The sequence below is a fragment of the Trichoderma gamsii genome (genome assembly GCF_001481775.2).
Source record: "Trichoderma gamsii strain T6085 chromosome Unknown Scaffold_36.2, whole genome shotgun sequence".
NCBI classification, from domain to species: domain Eukaryota; kingdom Fungi; phylum Ascomycota; class Sordariomycetes; order Hypocreales; family Hypocreaceae; genus Trichoderma; species Trichoderma gamsii.
In genome coordinates, this window is record NW_020171373.1 from 123,832 (window position 1) to 142,933 (window position 19,102).

At 47.3% G+C, this 19,102-nt stretch overlaps 8 protein-coding genes across 8 annotated transcripts; 3 read left to right on the forward strand and 5 right to left on the reverse strand.

The window, feature by feature from the left end:
• Positions 1-288: 288 nt before the first annotated feature.
• Positions 289-1,156, reverse strand: TGAM01_v208499 (hypothetical protein; the record flags this gene model as incomplete). Its single annotated transcript, XM_018806648.1, has 2 exons — positions 289-1,033; positions 1,098-1,156. 2 exons carry the CDS (start codon positions 1,154-1,156, stop codon positions 289-291), a joined length of 804 nt encoding a protein of 267 aa, XP_018660118.1.
• A 699-nt stretch (positions 1,157-1,855) lies between these two features.
• Positions 1,856-3,067, reverse strand: TGAM01_v208500 (metallo-beta-lactamase superfamily protein; the record flags this gene model as incomplete). The annotated part of the gene is made up of 2 exons (XM_018806649.2): positions 1,856-2,265; positions 2,329-3,067. The coding sequence occupies 2 exons, from the start codon at positions 3,065-3,067 to the stop codon at positions 1,856-1,858; spliced, it is 1,149 nt and encodes a 382-aa protein (XP_018660119.2).
• A 545-nt stretch (positions 3,068-3,612) lies between these two features.
• TGAM01_v208501 (Sulfide:quinone oxidoreductase/flavo-binding protein) lies at positions 3,613-4,947 on the forward strand (the record flags this gene model as incomplete). Its single annotated transcript, XM_018806650.1, has 1 exon — positions 3,613-4,947. One exon carries the CDS (start codon positions 3,613-3,615, stop codon positions 4,945-4,947), a length of 1,335 nt encoding a protein of 444 aa, XP_018660120.1.
• A 1,520-nt stretch (positions 4,948-6,467) lies between these two features.
• TGAM01_v208502 (hypothetical protein) lies at positions 6,468-7,175 on the reverse strand (the record flags this gene model as incomplete). The annotated part of the gene is made up of 1 exon (XM_018806651.1): positions 6,468-7,175. The coding sequence occupies one exon, from the start codon at positions 7,173-7,175 to the stop codon at positions 6,468-6,470; it is 708 nt and encodes a 235-aa protein (XP_018660121.1).
• A 3,616-nt stretch (positions 7,176-10,791) lies between these two features.
• On the forward strand, positions 10,792-12,591 carry TGAM01_v208503 (acetylcholinesterase; the record flags this gene model as incomplete). The annotated part of the gene is made up of 3 exons (XM_018806652.2): positions 10,792-10,911; positions 10,965-11,354; positions 11,416-12,591. 3 exons carry the CDS (start codon positions 10,792-10,794, stop codon positions 12,589-12,591), a joined length of 1,686 nt encoding a protein of 561 aa, XP_018660122.1.
• A 173-nt stretch (positions 12,592-12,764) lies between these two features.
• Positions 12,765-13,328, reverse strand: TGAM01_v208504 (hypothetical protein; the record flags this gene model as incomplete). Its single annotated transcript, XM_018806653.1, has 1 exon — positions 12,765-13,328. One exon carries the CDS (start codon positions 13,326-13,328, stop codon positions 12,765-12,767), a length of 564 nt encoding a protein of 187 aa, XP_018660123.1.
• Positions 13,329-15,237: 1,909 nt separating this feature from the next.
• TGAM01_v208505 (hypothetical protein) lies at positions 15,238-15,927 on the forward strand (the record flags this gene model as incomplete). Its single annotated transcript, XM_018806654.1, has 4 exons — positions 15,238-15,406; positions 15,463-15,588; positions 15,645-15,800; positions 15,854-15,927. The coding sequence occupies 4 exons, from the start codon at positions 15,238-15,240 to the stop codon at positions 15,925-15,927; spliced, it is 525 nt and encodes a 174-aa protein (XP_018660124.1).
• Positions 15,928-16,717: 790 nt separating this feature from the next.
• Positions 16,718-17,920, reverse strand: TGAM01_v208506 (hypothetical protein; the record flags this gene model as incomplete). The annotated part of the gene is made up of 3 exons (XM_018806655.1): positions 16,718-17,011; positions 17,072-17,680; positions 17,747-17,920. The coding sequence occupies 3 exons, from the start codon at positions 17,918-17,920 to the stop codon at positions 16,718-16,720; spliced, it is 1,077 nt and encodes a 358-aa protein (XP_018660125.1).
• Between the last annotated feature and the right edge of the window lie 1,182 nt (positions 17,921-19,102).

Consider the following 19,102-nt stretch of genomic DNA (forward strand, 5'->3'; position numbering starts at 1 on the left):
ACATAGCTAGGTGTCAACATATAGGAATTTTTCTTAACCTAATCTAGCGATTTGTATTGTACGGAAATTAACAGGCATAATGCAGATTGCGAACCGCCATTCCAGCACTTATATACGGTATATTGTTTCAATTAGCACAGTCAACCCAAACGTAAAGGAGAAGAAAGAAAGCAAAGGATGTTCAAATTTGATCAAATTGTTAACTAGGCTCTGAATCATTTTGCTCGGCTAGATGCGAGTCTGCTCTTCCACGAGATGACGGCCTCCTTCAACTTTCAGCCCCTGGATCTATTCTTTTGCACCTTTGGCGATGAAAAATGGCTTCATGCTAAATTTCTTGCCAAAATCATGCTCAGAGACATTGGATGCATGCGGTAACGTGGGATATAGCTGGTAGTCAAAGCTTTCTGGAACGAACCCAGCTTTGGACAGAAGGTCCTTCATATCTTCAACTCCATATCCGTGGTGGTTAGAAATTGTGTGCTGAACCCTGGCTTTATGTTGGGCGTGATAGTCGTCGTGATCGCCGCATTCACCTGCCTGAACGTGATGATGGGAGTGAGCGTCCGGAGCCAGATCTATGACAACCAAGACACCGCCACTTCGGAGGCGCTCATAGAGACCGGAGAGAACACCCGCTTGATCCTCAATATGATGAAGGGCCATGCTGATTACTACCAAGTCGAAATTGAAAAAGTCCTCTGTGGCGAGCAGCGTATTTTCTAATGGCGGTGGGATAGAGCCCTGAACAGCATGCATTTGCTCAACTGGGATACCCGACTGCTGAGCCATCTCGTTGTAGGATGCAACACTAGTTTCGGAGATGTCTATACCCCTTATAATGTCGAATTGGTCCAGGAGAGTGCAGGACACTATGCCAGGGCCGCACGCATAGTCTAGAAGCTTCACAGGAGGGCCGCCCTCTGACCGACTTCGGGCACCCATCCACTGAACGCTGTTGGAGAGGGCATCGCCGATTTTCTTGGACATGTCGAGTACCCACTGCTGCTTGAACAACTCGCGCCCGTGGTCACTATTGAATGTTGGCGGCTGTTTCACCAAAGGGACAGTGAGGGTGGCGCAACCCAATCACTTACTTCCAGAATCTGCGGTTGGTTGCCGCCAAATCCTCCTTTGCGTGCTGAGAGTTTTCCATTTTCGAGAAAAATAACCCTATCGCTTGGTTTCTGTTGGTTATGAAGAAATTGAAGTTTGTATTCGCATTATGGAGGGAAAAGGAGTCTTGAAATACTGAGACAAAGTCTCCGGAAAGGGTCCGCGAAAGTGACCGACCGAGGCAGCTTGCATGAATCGAGTTATGTGTCACTGCTACACCAGGAGCAGTTTATTTCTCCGCTCGGAATATCGGTCTCAATTTTTCAGAGAGACTCTCGTTGATATATTCAGTTCGAATAAGTGCAAAATTTCGCGCTGCACATAACAACGATCTCTTGCTGCGTGGCTGTGCTCAACACTCGAAAGGTGGCGGTTTATTACCATACTGCAGAAGTCACCGTAAACCTTTGCTTGAGTCTGGGTGAGTACGACAAGGTTCATTTCAATCAGTTGCAACACCCGGTATAACATCAGCAATTACACAAAAATTTGTTTCAGTTGCTCAGGATCAATATTAAGGCACTGCGGAATTGTTGCCGCCAAAAATGGTCAAAGTACGCTACGGATTATATTACCTCTCACCAAGACGTATCCTCCGTATATATGTTTCCAGCATAATAATCTCAAATTCAGTCTTTGAATAACAAATTAGTTACCCTATCGGATAATAGATTGAACTAGGTATGTAAAGACTAAATACATTGTGTCGCTTCTTCCTTTGGGCTTCTCGTTGACCACCCTACCATTCTGCAGCTTTTATGTCTAATGGTAAGCGTAGCATTCTGTGGCCGTCCGGGGTCGGTGATGGCAGTCGCCCCCCGCGGATATTGATCTGAAGCGACTGATGAAGCATCCTCGGCGCTGACAAGCCTGCATCACGTTCATTCCGCATAGCGACAAACTCCTCAGCCGTGATACCGTCCTTGAGATGCTTGTTTTGCTCCCTGTGGTCATGCACAGTCATGTATGCTTGTGGAGAGCGGCCGTCCTTGGGGGGATAATCGTGGCCAGTCCAGATCTTGACATTATCTGGTAAGCTGAGCAGCTTACGGCCTGACGAGTAAAGGCTTTCAGAGCTGCCACCTGGGAAGTCACAACGCGCGGAGCCAATATCGGCATGAAAGACAGAATCGCCACAGAAGACGTTATCTTCAGTCAACACGTCAGCAACTTATGATGTTCGGTTAGAATGGACTTGATTCGGTGTCTTACCTCCAACTTTGTAGCCCATGTGATCGGGTGTATGGCCAGGGAGATGCATGGCCGTGGCTTGAATACTGCCAATCACAAACTGCTCATCATCTTCTAAGAGATGGTCAAACACAACTTCATACTGCTCCTCCGGAACTCCATATCTCTTGCCAAAGAATCTTTGGACCTGTCCAATTCGCTTGCCAATCGCAATAGATGGCTTATATCCCTGTTGCTCAGCAAGACGCTTCTGAAGATAGGAAGCCGCCGTCAGATGGTCCGCATGCACGTGGGTTTCCAAAACCCAATCAACTTTGTAACCTTTCTCCTTAACCAGTGCAAGCAATGCATCAGCGGTGTGCGTGGTAAGGCTTTGGCTTGTGCGATCAAAATCCAGGACAGGGTCAATAATTGCGGCCGTCATTGTTGACGAATCAGCCACAATGTATTGCCATGTGCCTGTATCGGGCTCAAACTCGCTGTGAATAGTGGGCTCCATTGCTGAAGAGGAGACGGTGGTGAAAGGCTTTCTGCTGCTTATAGACAGGCCTTTAGATCTGTTGATACTAGCTGAGTTGCCAGATGAAACCCTTGAGCGTGTATGTAATGATCTGTGTCTGGGAATCTGGCAAAGAGAGCTAACTCTGCAGCTGCTAAAGCATCTAGCATGTGTTGAAGGTCGAGTCACAACGCTTGAAGTAAGAGACAAGCTAGTCTCCAGCTGCTTTAAACAACTGGTGATGTGGTATTGAAGCGACATTGTGCACAGCTGATGCTTTATACTTGCTGCAGAATGAATACAGTCGCCGGCTTACTCGTCAGCTCAAGATGTCAACCAGCCCAGAACAGGCGCGGGCATGTCTAATATCGCAAATCGATTTGCCGCATCGAGTTCCCGCGAGTTTATGTCATATTTCAAGTCGTACGAGTGGCCAAATGAGTTCGGCGAGCCGTGAAGCTGGTCGGCGACTATGCATCAGCCATTCATCAATCATCACCGACTTCCGGATGCTGACGATACGTTTTTCGGTGGCGGTGGCCGGATCTTCGCTGACCTTCTCGGCTCGTCGCCGTGAGCCACGGCTGAACCTCGGGTCTGCTTATTCCAGCTGCGGATGTCGGTGATGCAGACGGCCCGCGGCGACTAGTCGATTGCGCGATCGGTGATTATTCATCGCAATGCGTGCAGCGAAGCTCATATTTTAGCTTTTAAGGTGTTTGGCTGCGGAGATTTCTTTTGGTCCTTTCTTTTGTGGTGTGCTGTGTTTTGTTGCTCATTTCTTTCTTGGTGTCTTCATCGCCATCATGCTCCAAGCTCGCACAATGGCCGCGGCCTGCCGCAATGCCAGCAGCCTGGCTCGCAGCTTCGCCACTGTATCAAACGCCTCTTCTGGCCGCAGCCACCGGATTGTGGTGATTGGAGGCGGCTCGGCTGGTCTGGACATCAGTCACAAGCTGCTTCGATCTGGCAAATTCTCGCAGGACGAAATCGCCGTTGTTGATCCCGCAACGTGGCACCATTTCCAGCCCGGGTGGACCCTGGTTGGTGGCGGCATCAAGACCAAGGAGGAGCTCAGAAGGCCGCTGAACAGCCTGATCGACCCCAAATTCAAGTTCTACAACGACAGCGTTGCCGGATTCTCACCAGAAGAAAACTCCATCACACTCGGCAATGGCGACAAAGTCAGCTATGAGCAATTAGTTGTCGCTCCCGGCATCTCAGTCAACTACGGTAGTGTCAAGGGCCTCCCGGAGGCTTTAGCTGACCCGAAAAGCCTCGTTTCCTCCATTTACAGCTATGACACTTGCGACAAGACCTTTGAGACGATCCAGAAGCTGCACAAAGGCACCGCCATTTTCACTCAGCCGGCCGGTCCTATCAAGTGCGCTGGCGCGCCTCAAAAGATTCTGTGGCTCGCGTTGGACTACTGGAAGCGCGCTGGCCTTTATGATCCCGCCAACCCCTCTGGTTCCGCAATTCAAATCAGCTTTGCCACGGGCATGCCTGTCATGTTCGGAGTTGCCAAGTACAACGCCGCGCTGGAGCAGCTTCGCAAGGAGAGAGGAGTCGAGGGATTGTTCCAGCACGATCTGATTGCCATTGATGGCGACAAGGCAACCTTTGCCCTGCCAGACGGAAAAGCCTCTGTGACGAAGCGATTCGATCTCTTGCACGTTGTACCCAAGATGGGTCCTCATGCTTTTGTCAAGGGCAGCGCCATAGCGAATGAGGCTGGCTACGTCGATGTTGATGACGGCACTACTCGCCACAAGAAATACCCCAATGTGTGGTCTGCTGGTGATGCGTCAAGCCTTCCGACGTCCAAGACTGCTGCCGCCATCACAGCGCAGACGCCTGTTCTGGTTCACAATCTCTTGGGATCGCTGGAGGGCAAGACGCCAGACGCAACATACGATGGATATGCTTCATGCCCGCTAATAACGGAGTACGGCAAGGTCCTTCTTGCCGAGTTCAAGTATGGAGGAGAGCCAAAGGAAACTTTTGGCGACTGGTTTGGTATCGACCAGGCCGTTCCTCGGAAATCTTTCTACTACATGAAGAAGCACTTTTTCCCTTGGGTCTACTACCAGCATATGGTGAAGGGAACTTGGGGAGGTCCTAAAGGCTGGATCAACTAAGTAAATAACTTGTCTTAACAACTCAAAAGTGTATCTACAGTTGCTGAAAATCGCTACGTGTGGTGTATTTGTTTTATCGCGACCCGAAGGTGTCTTAGTATGTGTTTATATAGTTTGTCTCAGACAAGTGTCTGGGAATGTGTGGCTCTGGAATGGGTGGATACAAGGGAACAAAAATACTACACATTAATATGATGTTGGTAAAAGAATAATATTAAACGTCTACATATCACAGGGGTTCACAATTTGATCTGATACTTAAAACTGGCTCGCATTGTATGCACGTGTGACGCTAGATTACATATCGCCTGATGAATGAGTGAGCCTGCTAAAGTTTCTCGACATATGTGCGAAATAATGCCATCACCGACATCGACCTTCTTCGTATTAGACGAATACCTTACGTGGCTGTTCAAATACAAAACTGTAAGCAACATCATTGAACGTGATTCCCTCCAGTTGCCTACTACTTTTTTGGCATTCTTCATAGATTCGGTTTTGGTCTAGGTATCCGGTACACCCGTGAAAGAAAAGCTTAAAACCGGTAGAGAAGTAGCTAGTACCCTCAGCGAATTTTCTGTACCATTTGTGTAGATATTTGCGAGCGAGTGAATGGAGAGACCTATGTGTTTCAAGTCAAACTAACATGGGCAGCATTGCTCTAGCCCATGGCTACTTTTCCGAAGCCCTCACTCGTGCTCTCGCCAATGATGAGCAAGCATGAAAGCTGACAAATCTAGGACACTCTGTAAACTTGGATTTAGCTGTAAGTGGCGTAATGACGAATAAGCCACAATAGCCTTTACCATCGATTGGAGTCAAGTGGCTACTAGGTCGAAGGACAGTGCAAACGTTTAGTCTGTCAATACGTAGTGTTCAACCAACAATGCTAAAGCAAATGCCGCAGAAAACTGGCTGTCTTCGCCGAGGATATTCCTCTAGGCCAGTAACATGTTGCTGCAATTGCGCAGAATGCGACCAACTGATCTAAGCGTTCCATTCAGGAGGTACAACGGTTGGCTTCTACATGGCCCATCGCTTTATCCAATACCATATACTGCAATAATTTTATGACATTTGAGTGCATTCATTGTACTCATTTTGTTCCCACAGTAGCTCAACTTTTTTCGTTCAAGTGAGTCTCTGATGCACACCGCGGAATCCGCGAGGTCATCGTCGCGAATGACGAACGAAAATCGAACACATATTTTTGTCACTAATTATTATGGGTATCAGATCAACTCGACAATGAATCAATTTCACAAAGATGAGAAGAATGAATGTTTAAATTTCCGTTGGATGTAAATTGTGTGCTCTATGTATGAAAGTTGTGTTCAGGCCTTTCGTATCAAACGAGTGTAGGCAAGGCTCTATAAAGGTATGGACAAGAATGTAATCGTGGTATATGTTTGAAAAGAGATATATGCGTATACATGTAAGAAATGTATTCACATATGATGCATGAATTAAGAAGACAGAGCATTTCTTCTTAAATCATTGTGTAAACGAATTGAAACCGCTTAAGCACAGGTGCTAGTAGCAAGGGTCCAGCCCGTAAGACGGTTAGCAACGTCGGAGGCGTAGCAAGCAGTGCTACCGAGGCCATTGTCGAGAGAGGCGAAATCAGCAGAGCCGCTGTTGTAGAGGCGAGAGGCAGCATAGTAAGCCTGGCTGCCAGAGTTCTTGACCTCACCCTTGGCCTGTGAGTAAAGCTTCTGGAGGCCGGGTCCCTGAGTGGTACCGGAAACACCGTCCTTGATCATTTGCTCGATGGCGGATGAAGGGCAAGGGTTGATACCGAAGCAGGTACCCTTTCCATCGTGAGACTGCATAAGACCGGGGTTGGTAACGCCGTTGTTGGTAGTGGGAACGCGGACGCAGCCCTTGCTCTCCTGCATGACGATGGCGAGGATGAAGCGCTCGTCGACGCCAGTAGACTTTGCAGTTGCCTTGATAGCACTGGCAATGTCATTAATCTCTGTCTCAGAATCATTGTCGACCCAGCCGTTCCAGACGCAAGACTGCTTCATGAGAGGGACGTTGGCCTTCCAGAGGTCATCCCAAGAGCCCCATGAGTCCTGAGACGGCCAGCCGGCACCGACTGATCCGTCACCCTTGTAGTAGGTGTACTTGTCTGCAACGCCGCGCTTGACAGGAGTATCAGCAGCGGGGAGAGCAGTGCCGAGGGCAGCAAGGCCGGTAAGAACGAGAGCAATGTTGCCGAACATCTTGATGGTTTGGATTGTGTATATGTTTAATGAAAGAAAGAAGTGAAGTAGCCTCAGGCCTAGTTGGAAAGGAGTGTTTGGTAAAGGCGTTTGAAGGAAAGGAAAGGAAAGGAAAGGAATGGAATGTATTGAACTGAATGAATCAAAATATCACTGCTTTCAGAGGAGGAATTGACGGCTTTTTATACATAAAATCATCTATATAAATCATTTGTTTGTCTAGCATGGGAGTATAGGATGTCACTCCTTCCGATGCTAAGGCAAGAAGGCAAACGCCATCTTTTGATGAAAAAAGTGAACAGCTTCCTAACAAATTTTTTTCTCACTTTTCCAAAGATTTTGGAATCTCCGAGTGAAAGACGGTGGTGACAGTATGGAGGAGGCCGATATGCGGTATCAATGCCGGAGACAACTCTTTAGAAGACGGCCTAAAAACGCCACCATGCAAGGGGCCATTTTGAAAAAAGATCCCACTCGCGCCCGACTCGTGGTAGTGGATACAAAGGGTCTTTTTAGCGTGGAATCCACGTGTGCGAAAGGGGAAAATCTCGCAATCGTTTCGCTCCTGGTTTGGCAGTTAATTGCGATATCAAGCCGGTTTGTTGTTGTTTTCCAAACGATATAATTCACTCTTCATGTCTACTTGTCTTTTATTTTCTTGTTCCTTCTTCCCCCCCTCAGAACTTACTTCTTATAAAAATTTGCCGAGAGAACTTAACAGTTCGAAACAGGAGGGGGTGCGCTAACTGTTTGAGCATCATCGCCGTCTAACACCGACATGAATGCATCATAAGCGCCTTTCGGAAGGTTGCAGTGTCAACTAACGGAGTGGCGCTTTGGAAGGTCACTAGAATGGACAAGTGGATTCATAACTGACAAATGGCGGCAAACCACCCTGTGTTGGCGTATAGACGAGGCGTCAACGTTATCGAATCGGAAGCACCCTCAGTCATATGTTCCTGGCTAAACAGATTTCTTCCTTTTCCTCTTCCAGTATCCCTGGATTTGCCGCCGGCTCTATGTCGGGGAGCGTCTTCTCAGCTTTTCATCTGTGACCGAGTCATCAAGACAAACACGTAGCCCCTGAATGACAATAGCACAGACAACACCATTTAGGCAAAAGAAGTTCCAGAAGAGTTTGACGCCTTGCGCTAGAAAAGCAGCCACACTCCTTGTTAACATCACAACTTGAAAACAGATGACCATTCAGGAATACAATGCGTATGTATACTCCTTTGCCAAAATCTTCAAGTTCATCCTTGAGGAAACAGAAGTCATCCTAGCGCTTCAAGTAGTACTAAAGATTCGGTTTCTCGCCCCAAGTCTGAGAGTCCGCATAGATTCGGAAATTTGTTGCCAACGCTGGGGTAAGCAGCGGACCGAGGCTGCCGAAGTACTAACTAATGCAGAGAGGCCCGAAGCCGCGCCTGCAAATAGGAAGATTGTGCAGGGAACATCTCTGTAAAGAATATGGGGTAACCGAACACGAAGTCGATCATCAACTCAAATTCCGGGGAAGTTGAAAAACGGTTTATGATAGACGCTACAACAACTTCTATTCATTTCTAAAAAGCATTTTTAAAAACAAACACTTCTTGAAGCACGATAAAAAAAAAAGAGAGAGAGAAAAACCAGTTGTTGTCCATGAGAGGCGGGCATGGCTATTCTCGGGCATCCGAGATTGCCACGGAAAACTTTTCGCACAGCTGCGTCATCCATTCCGTGATCGAATACACCAAAAGAGATGCCCCTTCTTTACAACACTCAAAACACCTGAACAAAATTTCTCTTGGGATATACTGCCATTTCGGTGAGTTGACAGGCGCCTGGTGGCGTTTGCCCCTGGTGGCGTTGCCCGAAGCAGAAATTTTGTGCCTGGTGCGGCTATTGATTTGACAGAGCAACGCCACTTAGACAACGCTCGCCAACGGCGTGCGCATCCTTCGCGGTTAAAAGAAGAAACTGTTCAATTCCGTAGAATGAGCGTACTGTACGGAGCCTCAAAACAGGTTAGCAGCATTAGCTCATAGCTAAATGGGGCAACTGACTCTGAGTTGTTTTATGGAGTCTTTACAGTATCTACATCGCCAAATACAGTGTACGAAGGCGAGATGGTGTGTTGCTTCTCATCTCTCATTATGAATTGTGGTGACTTTTTTTTTTTTTTTAGTTGCCTTGGACATCTCAACTACTGTGAGATTCTGAATGGCTAAACCGCCAACAGCGTGGTTCTCCTCGTAGCGGATTGAACATTGCAACCGTGGCACCCAAAAGCCGAATAGAGCACTGGTTGAAGGAAAGTCTTGCAAAAGATATACTTTGAAAGGGATTTGAGTACCCTTGAGAAAGTAAATAGAAAGGGAGAACAAAAGCAAAGAATAAATGAGTGGAAACCCACACAATGCGATTTGGCCACTTACTTTGCTGCCAACTTTCATCCAGAGTGTATCAACGTTGTGGAATATCTGGCGCCATTAACAGGAGGGTTCTCCCCGGAATTCATGTCAAGGCTCTTTTCCGGCCCCGCACATTCCCAACTACGAAAGCCGGCTTGATTTCGGACGAGACCGCAGCTGGTTGCACTACATCTACGCAGTCTGATTATTAAACAACGTTCGTAAGCGTAGGTAGGTTCCTATCATCGCTACCCTAAATGTGTCGAAAACAAAGGCGATGGCATTCTAGTTCCTTAACAAATCTTAAAATTCAAACATAATTGCATTTCTATGCAGCCATAATCCTCCAATCCACATATTGATATGGGGATACAAAGGTATGAGCATAATAAGAAATCACAGCATATGAAGCATGTCATTGTGTACCAAGGAAATCAGCTCTTAGTCTCGCTACTGCTCCGCGTCGCCAGCGTCACTGTCTAGTTTGAAACAGATTGAGTAGATCTTGTCTAAATAAAAAGAGGCAGAAAAAAACAAATGTCTACCTCAGGCCTTCTTTGGATTGAATTCATGCTACTTCCCTTTACAAAGGGCTATCCTTTCATACATTGACGGATATGTCCGTTCAGTTTCTTCTGTAATTCGTAACCGACAATGTCATTTCAGAGGCTGATTACATTTTGAAGCATCATATACTCATAGTCAAAGCGCTCTTTCCCAGTAACTTGATGTTACCGTATTGGTTCCTGGTTTTAGAGGCTGTAATTGCACGTCTAATGCCATGCAGATCAAAAGGAGTCGCCACTCAAAAAGAACAAACAAGCTGACAGCTGACAAAAGTTAGCTGAAAACGGTCTAGTTGTGCGGACTTGCGCCTTTCCGCTCCGCCAGCTATAGCCCCGGTCTACTGGACAAAACCAGGCACGTAAACCAAAGTCGCAGCATTCGTTGCTTTATTTGATGTTTCGTGATTCTTGTTTTTACGTTTCAGGTAGTACGGGATGACATAGGTAGGAATTCGGAATTCGTGCTTAACCCGGCATCACACGGTGAGGTGGGATTGGATAAAGGGATGAATGGATCGTCGGTTTGTAGGCTTGGAGAACACGATGGCAAAACAAAACAATCTGAATATAAATATTTGAAGCGCCTTCATTTGAGTATTTGACCACATCTCAAAGACTGCGAACAAAATCAAGCTGAATACCAAAGTCCTCGCGATGAAATCTTCTCTCGCATTCTTGTCGTGGCTGGCCTTTGCTACTGGCTCTGCAGTCTTACAGAAAGGCCTGCCAACTGTTGACCTGGGATATCAAGTCCACCGCGCAATCTCATATGATGTATGGATCTGGAGCCAAAACTTCGAATGAAGTGTATACTGACTTGCATGAAGGACACATACAAGGCATACAACTTCACCAATATACCTTTTGCGGAGCCTCCTCTAGGTGCTCTCAGATTCAATGCGCCAGTTCCGCCCAAAGGCCGAAAGTCAGGCATTCAGGACGGCAGCGTTGGCAAAGTCTGCCCTCAAGCTACTCCTAACTGGCTGGCAATGAGCACATTGTTTAATACGGCATTTGCGAATCACCAGTTGCCTTTCAACGTGACAGAAGCAAATGAGACTTTATCAAAATTGCCTCCGCTGCCGCAAGATGGCAGAACAACGGAAGACTGTCTTGTGCTTGATGTTTTGGTTCCTCAAAAGGTTTTCGATGCGAGAACTACGTCTAAAAAAAGTGCCAAGCCTACCAAAGGAGCTCCAGTATTGGTGTGGATTTTCGTAAGTAGCGCCATTAAAAGGAACGTTGAAAATAAATTAAGTGACCTAACGCTTTGGACAGGGTGGTGGATATGTGCTTGGGGATAAAACAATGTTTGGCACTCCGAATGACCTCATGGCAGCAACGCAAACAAATGGTTCCGATGGCGCTATCTGGGTGGCTATGAACTACCGTCTAGGTGCTTTTGGCTTTCTTTCTGGTCCTACGTTGCAACAAAACGGTACATCAAACGCTGGACTTCTTGACCAGAGGCTTGCACTTGAATGGGTTCAAGAGAATATTCATTTGTTTGGAGGTGATCCTGATAATGTCACCGTCATGGGCATCTCTGCCGGCGGCGGATCAATCATGCATCACATCACTGCATATGGAGGAGAAAAGCCCGCACTTTTCCGTCGTGCTATCCCTCAGTCAGCTGGTTTTGTACCCATACCTGGGAATCGAGCACAGGAACAGGCCTTCAACGACTTTCTCTCTCTGCTTAACGTTACTACACTAGACGAAGCAAGAGATTTGCCATCGAGTGCATTGCAGGCTGTCAACATGAAGCAAGTTGGCAATGCGCCATACGGTACTTTTGCATTTGGCCCAGCCGTGGACGGGTCTTTGGTCCGAGGAATGCCATCAAAGTTGCTTCTCCAAGGTGCATATGTCAAAGGCATTGAGGTGTTCTCCTCTTTCAACAAGAACGAAGGAATGACCTTTACAGACCCTTCCGCTTATGATAGTGAACCTCTGTTTAGGAAACAGATCGAAACTACATTCCCGCTACTTTCCAGCGAAGACGCTGACTTTATTTTCGGGACGCTGTATCCGCAGGTATATGATGGATCTCAACCATATAACGATTCTCTTGGAAGAGCGCAGTTGCTCATCGGCGAAGGAGCACTCATCTGCAACGAGAATGCAATGGTCAAAGCTGCCATACAACAGAATCTTGCTGCGTTTGGTTATGAGTATTCCGTCTGGCCAGCAGTGCATGGGTCGGACCAGGTTCCGCTCTTCTCCAATGGACCAACGCCAGGCGTAGACCCTCAGGTTTCGAGCGTTTTGAAGAATGTTGTTGGAGGCTTTGTAAGTCATGGTTCGCCAAGCAAGTCGCCAACTGGCCTTACGGCGCCTCCCTACGGCCACGACAGTTCCATTCTGAACATCCTGGTCAACGCCTCTTCTGTTATTCGAGATCCTACGGCAAACAAGAGATGTGACTGGTGGCAAAAAGCACTCTACTATTAGCGGCTCGGTTACATGCTGTCAGACTTGATAATTTTCGATGCCGTGAGCCTCAAAGGGGTTCAAAGCGGTCCATTAACTAGATCACTAATCTTGTTCTTTATACACTACTAGAATTGCTAGCATATAGAAATTTAGAGTAATTGTGCTTTATCGTCTTAGTAAACCCGGTAAGCTTAACCATTCTGTGGCTGCTCCTGCCTTTCTTGGTGCTCTTCAGGGAACATGGCCAGCCGGTCTTTTTCTCGTTTCGGTAATTCATCTGCTTCTAAAGATAGAGTTCCGCGTAGTTGTAGCTCGAGTTCCTTTAGCTCTTGTAAAAATCCTGGATTTGGTGATGCCTGCGGACGAGCGCGCACAATTTGCCCCAGAGCCGTCCTCAATGACATGCCATGGTGTTTCATGAGATACGCCGCAACTACCGCTGGAGAGCGAGATATTCCAGCAGAACAATGAACCAAGATCCTGCCCGTGCCATTGTTTGACTGCAGAGCCGCCTCAATGATGTCGCAGGTGGTGCCACTAATCTTCATAATCGATGAAGACGGCGAATCGGTGACGCTTACGCGATGGTAGGCCACTCCTGGGACCTTACTTGGCGGGCTAGTGCCAACGCTCAATACATGTGATATTGAGTTGGCCTGCAGCAGCGAGAGGGACGAAGCTGCGGAGACTGGCCCGATGAAGATGGATGGTGGGAAAACAAGGGAAGTGGAGCTGCTCTTTTCTCGCTTGCCCATTTCCCGGAAACTACAGGGACGTAGTCTTTACTAAATAGGAAATTGCCTATCGAGAGCTGTGCTTTGGAGGTTGGCGAGCTGCCGATGGAACGGAATGCAACTATTTGTGCGGAAAAGGTGACTCAGGATAGATGTATTTTGCCCTTAATATTGGGCTAGCATACATGTACATATTTTTCCAGGCAGCAAACAGGCTAGCATGTGACCTGAACAGCACATAGACGTTCATTGGATACAGAAATTGTAATACTAGACCGAATATCGCATGTGTCTGCTACAAAAAGACTCGATTTGCGGATGACTGCATCATAAGTACTTACGTATAATTTTAACCTAAATTTCTTTAGGGCAATAGTGCTCGCATGTTCACCGATGTTCCATACTAATACCTGCTCAGGCCCAATACCCAATCTTGTGTGTCTGAGGGGCGAATTATCTTCGTATACACCGGAAATACCATCCTATTCACCCGGAAGTGGCGGAAACATTTCCGAGCATTTACCGTGGAAGAACGGCACACGCAATTTTAGGTACTTCATGCTTAAGTTTAATGCAAAACGAAGACAAACACTGCGTCCAGTCGCTGTAGCTGAGCCGAGAAGCCGCATCCGCATTGGGGTAGCTGAGCAGCCGGGTTGCCGTCATCCCACCTTGGCAGGACGATCAATCGGTCAGGGGCTGGCCTGGAGTTCGATGGCTGTTCTAGAGCAGAAGAAAGCTGACTCGCAGAGGAGATCCAGCACTAAACATGCAACAGGCCACTCTCCACTCTAGATTAGTCTTAAACTCCGTTGCTAGGCCCATGATCTGGCTACTCCTGTGCTCCAGCAAGGGGCACAGCTACACACATACATAGATACCTAGTAGGTGTTACTGCCAGCACTTCGTAGTGCGGTGTGCCAGTGCTGCTAGAAAAGTATAGATTCGCTGGTTGATTCCATCTCTGCTTCGCATTCGTAGCAAGGAAATCTTAGGCACATCAACTTGGTGGACAGCCGCAAGTTATAGGAATGCAGAGCCATCAACAGTTGATGATCAACTTACTCGTAGTTATGCGTAGGCGCCTGTGGGGTCCTCGCATGGCTCGGAGCATATGGCTCGGAGCACTCCGTACAAGCTGCTGTTACCGCGCCCATACATGTAGGTACGGTACGTGCATTCTCCAATGCGACCGCCAAACCAATACTACATCTGCTGCATTATGCATACCAAAGTAAAATGCAGGAATCATATTCTCGCTGACTGCAGAATATCCCAGCGAGTTGCTTCGAAGCGTAGTCCAAACATACTTCTTGTGGCACGCGAATGCCACCTTGAGCTCGTATTATTGCTTTTACCGCCAGATCTGTTGCGGCCTTCCTAGCACAGCTTAGCCCTGACTATCCATCGCAGCCACCTGTAGCCGCAATGCTATCAAGGGAGTTTTAGTGGCGCTGAATCTGGGGTCTTGAAAATCCACAAATCACCGTCGCCGGAAGCACTGCTAAGGCCACCCCGTCTCCATTTCCTAAACAAGCAGCTGAAGCAAACAACACCCAAGCTAGGGCAACTACCATCAATCTTTCCAATTGATGACATAGTCTTTTCACTTGTTACGGAGCAAAAAGTCAGTTGTTTCTAGCTCAAAGATGCCTGTCCCATCAGTCCGTCGATCAAACCGTGGGATGCCGGAATCCGGTTGTGCCTGGCGTGGCAATGGGCTAGTACCTCGTTCCACTGCGGCAACTCCTTTCTCTTTCTGGACCTTGAATGAGTATGGATCTTGAGTGAGCCCAAGGCTTGAGATGTTCCCGATATAAAAAGGCGTCTTCCCGCCTCTCTCAGATCATTTCCATTCCAAGTAACAATTGTGATCATCCTCAGCACTTCTTACCATCTCAGCCTTAATCTTTTCAGCCAATCATTCAAAATGAAGTCTGTCGCTGCTTTCTCCGTCATCGCCGCCGCCATGGCTGGCTTCACCCAGGCTTGCTCTACTCCTGGCAACTTCATTGTTACCTTCTATGGCTACCCCGACAACAGCCCTCCCGGACCTGGTACTGCTCACAACTGCGGTGGCCGTAACTTCAAGGCTGGTGGTAAGTAGCTACCAATATGGACTGTTTTGTGAATGAGAGTACTAAGACGTAACTAGGTACCGGAACTTATGCTGATCCCATCACCATTGCCACTGCCCCTGGCGAGCTCAACGTTTGCGAGATTGTCTACCTTCCCCTGTTGACCAAGTATGGTCGTTACGAGGATGACTGTGAGCAGTGTCGTACGTATCATTCCCAATAACGCTGTCAAATTGTCATATGCTGACCCCTCTCTCAGAGACCGACTCAAACAACGGCCAGCCTCACATTGACATCTGGACTGGTTCCAACAGCCAGAACGGCGGCCAGAACCAGATCAACTGCGAGAATAACCTCACCTTCGGTGGCCGTTACTCCATCGTCCGCAACCCCCCTACCAACTACGGTGTTGACAGTATGTTTCATATCCTCCGGTATTTATTGGTCGCGACTAATCATTTGTTTTAGCCACCCCTCTCTTCTCTGCTCCCAACACTTGCAACACCAACCACGTCTACCCCAGCAACCCTGCTCACTGCTAAATTAATAGCCGGCAAGCTTGTAAATAGCCGCAGCTTTTTAACTTTCGATTTATGATAATGATTAGCTACGAATAACCGCCTCTTACCGCGGGTTATCTTTAGACCGCTTCACGTATATAGCTGATTGATATTTGTAAATAAAGCACATCATGAGCTTTAGCTCACATAAATCTTCATCTGCGCCTACTTTGAATTGATAAACCTGTAAAGTGATAAGCACCTAGTTAACACAGAAGGTCGAATTTATTTAAGAACTCTGTTCGAACTGTGCTAGACGAATCGTTGACATAGATTGCATGAATGGCCAAAATGATGATCTGATCTAACAACGAAGTCTATACTGGGAATATATTCAACATATCTGGCTTTTAGAAACTATCTAGCACACCTACCGCTACTACAACCTTTTTGCACGTAGACTTTTCATCGCATAGAATCTTTGTTGTTCCCCCGCTCGAGTCAGGACAAAACCTTAGTTCATTTTACGGCAGTAGGAGAGCCGGATCTTACAATACAGGGGCAGTGCTTATTTCTCCTATTAGTCCATTTATAAGTTACTTTAAAAACTCTATCTTACTAATTCTCCATCTCACTGTTCCAGTTCTTTTCGACAATTGAGGCTAATACCACTTCAAGGGGAGTATAACTCATGGAAATCATAACTTAAGAAGCATCCTTAATTTATCTAAATATTCATAAGCACGCCTATTATCTTGAACGCTACTTGCTAATGTTCAGTACGCTTCTTCGTATCTTTGTCAATGCTAGTATAACACAGTCCATCCCTTTCTTATGACTCGTTGACCAAAACGTAACGGAATCTGGGCTTGCCCTGCTCCAAGTCAACAATGGCCTGGTTCGCATCTTTCATAGGTCGCTTCTCCACCCAAGGCTTGATTTGTTTGTCGGCGGCGAGTTGCAGCATGTCGCGGATCTCGTCGGGGCTGCCGATGCCTGAACCAGTAACATTCTTGCGGCCATAAATGAGAGACATGGGATTCAACTTAAGAGGAGCCTCTGGGGCACCGACTTGCACAAGCGTTCCCTCATGTTTAAGGAGGGCTAAATATTCGTTGAATGGCATCTAGAAGTTCCAGCGTTAGCGCAAGAGTTCAAGGGAGGGTATTGATATCTTCCAACATACATCATCAGAGGATACGGTTGAGATAATGAGGTCAAAGCGTTCGCTGTTCCTCTTCACCCATTCTGCGTCGTCGCTTGTCGCAATGTAGTCGTCACATCCCAAGTTGATGGCATCGGCCCTCTTGTTTTCCCTTCTTGAGATTCCGACAACTTCGTCGGCGCCAAATGCCTTTGCAAAAAGCACTGCAAAGTGGCCAAGTCCACCGACGCCGACTATGCCAACCTTTTTACCCGGACCAGCGCCGTGGAACTTGAGCGGCGAGTAGACGGTGATACCACCACACATTAAGGGGGCTGCATACTCAGGCTCCACGCCTTTAGGGATCTTGACAACAAAGTGTGAAGGAGCACGGTGGTACAAAGCGTAGCCTCCGTACGACTTGTCCTTGTTGCGATGTCTGGAGTTGTATGTGATGACACCGCTTTTGCAGTATTGGGGCAAGCCTGCGTTGCAAGTAGAGCAAGGACCGTCACGACCAAGACAGGCATCGCTTTGAGCACCGACTCCGACAATGTCGCCAACCTTGATATCACCCTCAGCTTCGGAGCCAACTCGAACCGCAACGCCAACGATTTCGTGTCCGACAACACACGGGTACTCCGTGGCGCCCTAAACAACCTTGAGTCAGTACTGCCGTAATGGTGGAAACCAATGATATCATGAGATAAGACCCACCCATCCTGATCTCAGAGTATGCAAATCTGAGCCACAGATACCAGAGTGTGTGACTTTGATATCAACATCGGTCTCTTCCCAGACCTTTGGCTGAAACTCTCTCCAGACCATCTTGCCTTCTGATGAGGAGGCATCGTCGCCCATCCATCCCTCAAACTTGTAGTCAGTCGACATCTTAGTTGCTTCGAATATCTCGCGCGGGTAAAACAAAGTTTAGGTTGTGTAGTTAAGCTCTGCGTAGAATTGCTGTCTGGTTCAGATCAAGTTGCACGGCTATCAGCTCCTCTTTATATCTGTCTCAAGAGCAGATTTTAAACTACAACGCTGAAGTCATAAGGGGGCCTCTTCCCTCTGGACGCGAAAACTGGAGATCCTCGTCCCACAAATGCTTCCACAAGGTTGCCATTTGCCAAAGTGTACACATCTAGCTGCTGAAGTTTTTCGACCAGCTCTGCACTTACAGACTATCAGGTCCTACCGGGAGCGCCGCCAAATTGGAAAATGATCCACTTTTCCACGTTATGGATGAGTCTAAATGTCATGATGTCCCTCTTTTGTTATGATCAATATAGCCAATAACAAGATTCGAAGTGAGTGCCTGATGAATGTCGTCCTAAGTGAATGTGTTTGGTTCCCTAATTCCGAGAAAGTTGCCAATCCTATGATAGCTTAGTGACAGCATGCTGTCGGCGATTATGAATCCACTTTCGGAGATCCAAGGTTAAAGTTGCCAGCCATATCTCGGGTTGGGGCATTAATGTTCCACTTATGGCTAGTAAAGGAGCATTAAAGAAGTTACTAGTTGTAAACTGGATGACGTGTAATTAATTTGTAGCACCTGATAGTTATTAAGCCGGATTTGTGCGGTGGAGTTAAAGCTGGACCCGGGTATACAATTATCACCTGTCTAGGTCTATGTCTTCAGCAACTGATGGAACCGTCCGTGGCGTGCTGGCTTTAAGCGAATTGCAATAGGATGATGCGGCGCTTGCTTTGTGAGTAATTGTTCTTCTCTTCGCCTCGCTTTCTCTGTATTTTCTTTTTTGTTGTAACAAAAAAACTTACATGTGTTCTGCACGCTGGCTGAGAACAGACATGTACATGATTTCTTGTTCAAATTGTTACGCGCCTGCGACAAACTAAGCCTTCAGCTCTAGCTAAGCAACACTCGGAGTAAGAGCCAATCCCGCTCAACTCGGACATAACGAAGTTACCGGACCTCGACAAAAAGAGTCGTATCGTAGTCGTATCAGTTATACCATACTGCATCGTAGCTACAATGTCAAAAATTCCCCTATTTTCCTTCCTAGGCCATTACATGAGTCAAGTTAATGCGAAACTCCGCTGAAAAAGCCG